General features: G+C 30.7%; 2 protein-coding genes across 3 annotated transcripts; one reads left to right on the forward strand and one right to left on the reverse strand.

Moving 5' to 3' along the window:
* Positions 1-716: 716 nt before the first annotated feature.
* Positions 717-5,539, forward strand: LOC101488359 (GTP 3',8-cyclase, mitochondrial). Of its 2 annotated transcripts, XM_004488513.4 has the most exons (7): positions 718-957; positions 1,826-2,452; positions 2,801-2,968; positions 3,067-3,258; positions 4,638-4,706; positions 4,934-5,018; positions 5,119-5,539. In XM_004488513.4, exons 1-6 carry the CDS (start codon positions 892-894, stop codon positions 5,015-5,017), a joined length of 1,206 nt encoding a protein of 401 aa, XP_004488570.3. In that variant the 5' UTR covers positions 718-891; the 3' UTR covers position 5,018; positions 5,119-5,539. The 2 variants fall into 2 exon arrangements, 1 of the variants encoding a protein (XP_004488570.3); XR_003472816.2 differs by lacking the exons at positions 4,934-5,018; positions 5,119-5,539 and adding an exon at positions 4,259-4,358 and having other exon boundaries at positions 717-957; positions 4,638-4,689.
* A 2,458-nt stretch (positions 5,540-7,997) lies between these two features.
* LOC101488683 (VQ motif-containing protein 25-like) lies at positions 7,998-9,028 on the reverse strand. The gene has a single exon (XM_004488514.4). It carries the CDS (start codon positions 8,863-8,865, stop codon positions 8,377-8,379), a length of 489 nt encoding a protein of 162 aa, XP_004488571.1. The 5' UTR covers positions 8,866-9,028; the 3' UTR covers positions 7,998-8,376.
* Positions 9,029-9,719: the final 691 nt, after the last annotated feature.

Raw genomic sequence — 9,719 nt, forward strand, 5'->3', positions numbered from 1 at the left:
ATATCACCATCCCCAAACCCGTCCCCCGCCCCCGAATTTTTTGTTGGGGAAAATCCGCACCCGCACCCAATTAAAGCGGATTTTCCCGCCTAAATCAAGCGGGTTCGGATGGGTACCCGCGGGTGCGGATTTTATTCTCATCCCCAATTGTGACCCTTATATTTTAATCGATAAGAAATGACATTTCATCTTAAATTTTGTTTAAATTGTCTTTTAAAAATAAAAAGTAAAAAAGTATATATTTTTTTGTAAATATAACAATCAACAAATATACATTTAAGCACAAATAAAATATCTTGCTAAAAACATACTAATAAAATATTTTTAGTTTAATTAATAATTACATTTTTAGATATTTATAATTAAACTCATACTAATAAACTAAACCCCTGAAATGTCTAATAAATATACAGCTCAAATACTTTTCAAACCAAATTTGACTGTTAGGTTATTATGATTTTTTTTTTTTTAGGATAATATTGATTACATTCACTAAAATGTTTGATAGATAAAAGCTGTATGAATCACATATTGAAAATAATATACATTTTGAAATAAATTTCAAAGTGATGTTGCGAAACTGAGAGAGTAATAAAAAAACATTTACATCCGTGGAACAGGTGAAAACTCTATTTGTAATAAAAAAATGCGAGTTTATCATGACTGCATTAGTGTGCGTAGGATATGATATATACTGAGTTAGCTGTTCAAGATAGTTTTGTCTTTTTCAGTAGCGTTTTTTATTATCTTCAGAGTTCACACTTCAAAGTTCAAACCCAACACGTCAAAACTATATTGCTCTCTATAGCTCATTTATATATACGTTTTCAGTTTTTGGTTATATATGAAGAATCAAACACTTCCTGCTTATCAATTTTTTCATCCACAAACATGAGGCGTTACTTCTCCAAATTTATTCATTGCCCAATTCGATTCAACTCTTCAAATTTCATTCCGGTGAAACCCCTCTATCTTTTTTACTTTGTTATATATGATTCTTTCTGTGATTAGACTCAACAAACCTAGCTTTGTTCAATCAATAATCCGTTCAAATCATCCATTTTAATGCGCATTGCAATATTAATATGTTTTTGAATGCTTTATTTTAATTTTAGATCTTATTAATATCCCCATTTGCAATTAGATGAGAATTTTTATTTTTCTGTGAAAGGTTGAGTCCAACAATACTTGTTAGTGTGTGTTAGGTTATTCGGCCACAAAAATTGATTTTAGTTAAAAGGGAATTGAATTTAAAGTGATTAATGTTTTGATACCTTGAACAATAAATTTGAATGATTGGAGTCAACAACTATAAACTTTAGCTTTACGTTAGAATCAATTCTAGAGGCAAAATTGATTTTGATTGAAATCAATCAAACATGTGAAAATCAATTCATTGCATGTGGAATCACTATTGGCTCACATAGTGAGATCTAATGCTATGTGTGTGTTTGGTTATACAGTGACAAAACTTGATTTTGAATGAATTGTTTATGTAAAATTAATTTTGACTAAAAGTGAGTTGAAGTTAATGTGATTCATATTTGGATACATTCATGTAAAGGTAATTTAAATGATGAAGTTCGGGCTTAAAAATAATTTTAGAGGCAAAAACTACGAATTCTAACTTCTAAGCTATAATCAAATATATAAGCAAAAATAATTCTACTTGAAAACAACCAAACACGTCAAAATCAATTTTGACTCCTCTAAAAGTAGAATCAAACATACACTATGTGTATTAATTTGGCGTTTGGCGGCGCTGATGTATATACATGTTCAAAAATTTGACTGACTAGTGAAACCAATTTTATTAAAACAACAGGTGAATTTTGAGATGGGATCTTACTGTACTTCCAGAATTTATATTGGTCAAGGTTTACTCAAAGGAAACTCTAGTGATTATTCAACAGGAACTTGTGTAACATCATGTGATTCATTGTCTGAAGATAAGCCAAAAGACAAAGAAAATTCTGTTTCTGATATGTTGGTAGATTCATTTGGAAGGCTTCATACTTACTTGAGAATATCATTAACAGAGAGATGCAATTTAAGGTGTCAGTATTGTATGCCAGCAGAGGGTGTAGACCTCACTCCTACCTCTCAGGTTTTAACGAAACCCGAGATTCTTCGATTGGCTAATCTGTTTGTGAGCTCCGGTGTTGATAAAATACGGTTGACGGGTGGAGAACCAACTGTCAGAAAGGATATTGAAGATATTTGTTTTGAATTGTCGAGTTTGAAGGGATTGAAGACATTGTCCATGACTACCAATGGTATTGTTTTGGCTAGAAAACTACCAAAGCTTAAAGAATGTGGACTTAGTTCTGTCAACATTAGTTTAGATACATTGCTACCTGTGAAGTTTGAGCTTATGACGAGACGTAAAGGGCTTGAAAAAGTATTGGATTCAATTAATGCCGCCGTAGATCTTGGTTATAATCCAGTTAAGGTATATATTTGATGGCATGTCTTTACATTTTGCACATTTTTCTCTTTCGTCACCTCCCCATTAGTAGCTTCCCTTTGACCGATGTATGTTTGGCTATATTTTTGGAGGAAGCAAAATTGATTCTAGAGGTGTAGAATTGATTTTGCCATGATTAGTTGTTTTCGAATCAAAATCAATCAAAATAAAATTTTGTCACCATGGGACCAAATACACACTAGTCTATCAAAAATGAATAGTACAACATTGAGATTTTTCTTGCCTAAGGGTCTGTGTAATCTCTATTTTATATTTCACATTTTGATGATTGATGCATTTGAAGGTGTCTTGAATGTTTATGTTGCGTTTCAGGTCAATTGTGTTGTAATGCGTGGATTCAATGATGACGAAATATGTGACTTTGTTGAGCTGACACGTGAAAAGCCAATTAATATTAGGTTTATTGAGTTCATGCCTTTTGATGGAAATGTTTGGAATGTCAAGAAACTTGTTCCCTACTCGGAAATGTTGGATACAGTGGTAAGGTAGAATTCAGACCGAAGATCTCATTTTTATAGAGTTTTTTTTTTTATGTTCTTTTATAGTCGAGAACCTTTATAACCATTGTTGCCAAACAGGCAAAACGGTTTACTAGCTTAAAAAGACTTCAAGATCACCCGACAGATACGGCCAAGAATTTTACGATAGACGGGCATAAAGGACAAGTTTCATTTATCACATCGATGACTGAGCATTTTTGTGGTGGTTGCAATAGATTGCGACTACTAGCTGATGGAAACTTAAAAGTATGTTTGTTTGGTCCTTCAGAGGTATGTTATTTCTAACCATCTTAGTTCAGAATCTTATGCATGCCACTTTAATTTGGCGACGGCAATTTGGTTGAATTATACTTAATTTTTTTGGTGAATCTGGTTATAACAACTACCAAGTCTTATCCCACTAAGTAGGGTCAGCTACATGGATCAAAAGATGCCATAACGTTCTATCATATAACATATCTCCTTCTATATCGTTAATCTCTTAGAAGCCATAATGTTCTATCATATAACATATTTCTAGTTATAGTTGATGATAAGTTGCCGGCTTTCTAAATCCTGATGGGAAATGAATCTTTTAGTTAGCTATGCTCTAGCAGTTTTTTTCTACTAGCCATTTTCAGTTTTTTTATAGAATAAAGGAAGCTAGAACGGTAGCATCAGATCGAAAATTTGAACCTGTGATTTCTGTCGTCAATCCTGAATTCGTGATATGATATATTCTAAATTTTGGGAAAAGGGGAAACTATTTTTTAAACTCTTAATTTACCTAAATAAATTTCAGGAGTTCATTTACAAATTAAGAAGTATAAAGTACCCTGCGCTGCAGAATGTGGATTTATTAAGTCCATCTTGAAGTTTGTTGGTAGAGATATTTGATTCACATTAAGACACGATGTTTATAAACAGTAAAAAGATGCCTTTACCAGATGCTGGATTTTGATTAAAGACTTGGAAATTAAGTATGAAATTGTCATTATCTAAAATCAATTTAGTAAAACTAAGGGACTATGGAATCCTTTCCTTACCCTGCATGAATTGGATTCTTAGATGTATCATCCATCAATTGGATTCTTACTCTTACGAATATCTCCCCTGTTATGTTGTTTTCAATTATGCTTATACTTGATATCCAACTCATTTATCTTTTTTTTGAACTGTGCCGAGAGTAAAGTGCATCTTATAAAAATATTCAATTATTGAACTTGATCTTAAGAATTAACAAGTTACGATGATGGTCATTGATATTTATCCGTACCGTTATTATGTCAAGGAAAAATACGGTTTATGAATGGTATCAGCTAAGGACTCAAATGATGGTGGCTCAAGTACAGAAATTCAACACATTTAGCACGTGTGTTTTAATCATCAGAGTTAGTTACACCATCCTAACTGTTTTCAGTTAGAAGCTACGTGAGATAGCTTAGTTTCAGTTTGTATATAAATCATTGTAATCATTTCCAATTCATTCAACGAGTATCATTTTTCTTCATTCATTTTCTCTCAATTAGATAAGAATTCAGTTTACTAAGAAATGGTTACTGAATGGAGGAGACAATGAAAATCAGTCATTAAATATGTATAACAAGATTCATGTGTACCTTCAGCAAAAGATTACTGCAACTTTTTTACACGTGCTTGTTGTCTTGCAGGTAAGCTTAAGAGATCCCTTGCGGCAGGGTGCAGAAGATCGCGAGCTTAGGGAAATAATAGCCGCAGCGGTATGCACTTCTGGTTAATAATACTAATACTCCAAATTTCATTATGATGATTTTGTATTTTTTTATTTATCTTTACCAGCATTGGATATCCTCTTTTTATTTTTATCTAAAGAGCTTATCAGCAAAATTCACACAAACTAATGTGGAGAAAGAGGGTATCTCGGGTTCGAACCCACCCTCCAACATATCTATCATGTTTCTTTAGCATTGCCTATTATTTGGTTTAGGTGAAGAGGAAGAAAGCTTCGCATGCTGGCATGTTTGACATAGCAAAGACAGCAAATAGGCCTATGATACATATTGGTGGATAAGGTCTAGTCATTTTTTTCCTATGATTATTTTTGTATTCAATCACTTAGAAGATTGGTTCTACAATATACTATAGCACATAGTGATTTGTCTCTGATTTCAGGTATCATATATTGTTAAAAGTTACTTATATGGCAAGCTCCAACCAAAAGCGGTTTGAGTTGAGCATTGGCCAAGATCTTCACAGATGATTAATCTCACTCCGTATGGAGCAATACAGTTTTGTCAATTGTGCTATTAGCACCCATTTCGTTGAACATTTGTGTCTACTTTTAGAAAATATCACAGGGTTGAAGAACAAAGGTTTGATGAGCATATTAGTGAATAATGCATATTTGGTCATTAGATTTTTTTATTATGTGTTAATTTTTCTCTAGCGGTAGTTTGTTTACATACCGAGTTTAAAATTTTAAGGGTGGCATCATGTATTTATATCTTCGATCAGTGAAACATACCAAATTGGAATTTTGAAAAGGTTGGTAATGTCTGTTATAAATGACCATCTTTTATGTTTTTGGTGGTTAGTTCTTCTGCCAGCATTGATACACATTGGTATTTGTACTATGTATGTATGTCTCACATGGAAGCATCCATCATTTTCTTTCCTTGGTTTATATACTATTACCAAAATAAAAGATCAAAATCTGTTAGTTTCGGAGGTTCTATGGTTGGAATCATTTCATGCTCATATTCACAAATTATACAATCTTTTGGTGATTTTGGCCCCGCAAATCAAAATTAAAAAGGATGCAAAACAAATTTATGCCATAAATTAATTTAAAATTTATTTCTTCTGTAAATCAAGTATTTTCTGTACGTAATTGCTGAGACTAATCATTTGAGTTAGGTAGGACCACAATTTAAAATAATATTAATGATCACTTTACAATTTTCGTTTAAAAACTTTAAACTCCATTAATTGAGATTACAAATTCAAATTAATTTGAATCAAATTATTTCAAAACCTCTGCAACTGATATCTCATAAAAGACAAATTAATTTAAAACTATTAGTGTGATTTATAAAGTTTATAAAGTGAGAATTTGTATGTTGAGTGATTTGCATAAAATGGATTAGATCCCTAGAGTTAAATTATGTATTAAAGAGAAAATTGGAGTTGCATCTATTGAGAAAGACATGGTAGAATTGTGCTTCCCATGTTTTGGACATATGAGAAAGACAGAAGCCTCCGTTGAAATTGTTTATTTTATGGAAAACAGTCCATCAATTAAAGCTAGAGATAAACTCCAAAAGACTAAATAAAATTAAAATAAATCTAGCGATACACTTTTCAATACATTTTCGTTGATTTATTAAAATTAACATAAAATTCACTAAATTTAAATTTATATTGAACTCACATGATTCTACAGGATCTATATAAATTTAAATCAATAAAAAATAATATATTTTTGAGAATGTTTATCTCTCCTCTTAAACTTATTAAAGAAGATAAAATGAATAATCTCTTTTGAAAAAAAAAATTAGACACAACAAATTGAACATGACTAATTTATGTAGCCGGCCGGCGTGGTGAGAAAAGACTTTTATTCTTGTTATATAAAAATAAATAAAAGACTTTTGTTGTTGTTATTAATTAACTTAATTTAATATATAGAGCATATAAAATCATCACATTTTTTATATATGTGTGACATTTAGATATACCGTCCTACTTGGTTTGCCCCCTCATTTTTGTGTATGAGCTGACTTTTTGGCATCCAAAGTCAAATGCTGTCATAATCTTGTTGAGTAAAAGAAAAGCCAATGCCAGTTATTGCTTTCCCAAATCAACGTTTGAATTACATTATTAAATTATAAAAGCTACAAAACCTGTGTTAGTGGTATCCCATTCATTTCATAATACTACCATTTAGATGACTAGTTGTAACTAAACTATAGCTAGCTTCTCTCCTATTAATGCAATTAAATAACATCATTTTTTTAAGAGGGATTAAATATTATTATTGTATGTATAATTTGAACATATACTATTATTAGATTCCTAACGAATGTTTGTCCTTTTATGTCTCCATAAACACATTTGAATAAACTTTTTGAGGTATTTTCAACCGTTATTGTGACTGTAATTGCAATTAAAATTTTAAAATTTACACTAAGTGATTTGTAGTTTGAATAATTTAGATAAAAGTTACCTTTTCATTAACTAAAAGTGATTTTGTTATTCTTACACATGACTATGGTTTGCAAACATTTGTGGAGGAAGTGTACTTTGTATAGTTTTACAAAGTCAATGCATCTATTAATTGATTCAAAGATTGCAATGCTTTTTAACCACTTCAAAGTACTCCTCTGGAATCATGAAAAAGAAGCATGATGAAAAAGGGCTTTTACAGTTATTTCTTGCTTTTAGTTCATTGCATTTAGATAATTAATGCCTACTTTTTTTTCTCCTATTCTTCATAAGCTTTATAGACAAAAAAAAAAACATAAAATCCATGCAACTTTTAATGTTAATGTCACTCAAAACCACTTGTGAACAGTAAAATAAAAGAATGTTTGCATGAAAAAATGAACTTAGACCAAAAGACAAACTAAGCAATATTTTTTGTTATTTAGTTTTCATTCATTACATAGTAACAATCTATGCATAATTTTTATTATTATTATTGTCAATAATATTCTACCTCGTACTTTCAAATAACATTGCTATTAATTTCCATAGCTCATCACTCTTGAATAACCTTTATTATAGATTTTAATGAAATATGTCAGGTCTACATTAATGGTGTAAGAGTGACAAGAACACTTTTGTTAATTTTCTTAAATGTTATCAAAGTTTGAGTAGCAGAATGTTTTTTACTTGAATTTTTAATGGTTAATTATCTACAAATTAAATAGCCCTTCTACTGATTGTACAAAATATTGTGGCATTTGTTTGCTAGTATGTGAAAACATAGAGAACAATCATAACAAGATAAAGAGATGCAAAAAGACAACTATTCTAGACAGAACAAAGTATAAAAGCAAGTAATGTTCATAAATGCTCATTATAATACTTCAGTATCAAAAGGGCCACTTGAAATCAATACACATGCATAGCAGGATTTTAAATAGTGTGGTCGCAGCAACGTGGTCGCATTGCAATCTTTGATGTTGCAAATGCAACTGATGCAACCTCAATTGCAATTTTGACGACATAAAAAACTGTTATGTTATGTCGTAATTCAGATCACAGTCGCATACCTTTATTTAATATCATGATGCATAGCATCAGAAGCAAGATAGTTAATTGTCAAACTAATGAAGAGGCATAAATACTTTTTCTATGACTATTTTGGTGATAAATATGCACACATCAATGAAAAAAACCAAATTAACAACAAATCAAAAGCAGGTATTAATTTTGATTAAGTAATGGAATAGTACTTAACTCATCCATAAAACCATCTAATTCTGAGAATCCATCTAAGAAACCACTGAATTTCTCATTTGATTTTGATCTTCTCCATATATCTTCTTCAATTTCTTGTTTCTTTTCATTTTCATTCTTTACTTTAATCCCATTTTGGTGATTAAGAAACTCTTTTTCATCATCTTGCATGATCATGGCCTTCTTGTTGGTGTTTAAATCCCTTAGATCTTGGGTTGGTAGGGGTGCAGTGTTGGATTTGCTTCTTACACCTCCCCTTTCAGTTTCATCTTCTGGCTTTCCTGTGAGTCTTTGAACAAGCTCTCTGAAATTTGCAGCATCAGTTTTTATGATTTCTGGAGCATATATGTGAATTATTCTGATCTTTGGCTTTACTTTTGATATCACTTGTGAATCTTTATTAACTCCTAGCTTAGAAGATGTTGAGTTTGAATAACTTGTGTGTAACTTTTTCATCTCTACAATATGGTATATCTTTTAAAGGTGTTTGATTCTGAATGTCAAAAAAAGTTTGGTTGGATATTTATGTTTTCATAAAAAAAGAATGGAACAAAGTTCTGTAAGAAAACAAGGTACAAAATTCTGAAAAGTTTAGATGAAGTTATGGTTTGGATAAGCATTTCACAAAATTTATATAGTCAATGAAATTATTAAACAAAGAATGACAAGAAGAGTACCTCCTACTCCGTTACATATGTAATTTTTTTCTTCATTATTTAATTATTTATGTGAATTACAATTTTTTTATAATCATATGTGTTAGGTATGATATACTAAGAATTTATCGATGTTTAAAAGTGATTAATCTTTGTTGGAAAATATATGAACCGTATAAGGTAAATTTTTCTCTTTATTTGAATTTCAAACTCTTGATCAATTATTTTAAGTATCCGAATTTTTTATAAATAGGACAAACCGCATTTTTGTGCATTAACAACTTAAAAAAAAAATGTTTCCCATGTTGTAAGTTAATTTGTCAAAAACATGTTAGGTACTTATTATTACATAGAGTTTGATCTTAATATACCACATGTCAAACTAATGATTAGACCAAAATTATTTGTTTGTTAATTTGGTAGTCCTTTCCCATTTAATATATCTGCAAAAGTGATAGGCCTACTTTCATTCATCAAGCAAAAGTGATCATTTAGGCTGTGTAGCAACTAAGAATACTTATATCACGAACCCAAAAGCAATTCTAAGAACTTATATCACGCATCCAAATATGATAGGAGACCTCGCACCCCAAGTCCTTTACATTTAGCACACACACCATAATGTTTTGAACAAAAATCTTGTTGCAAGTTCAA

This window comes from Cicer arietinum, chromosome 1, assembly GCF_000331145.2.
Source record: "Cicer arietinum cultivar CDC Frontier isolate Library 1 chromosome 1, Cicar.CDCFrontier_v2.0, whole genome shotgun sequence".
In the NCBI taxonomy this organism is placed as follows: Eukaryota; Viridiplantae; Streptophyta; class Magnoliopsida; order Fabales; family Fabaceae; genus Cicer; species Cicer arietinum.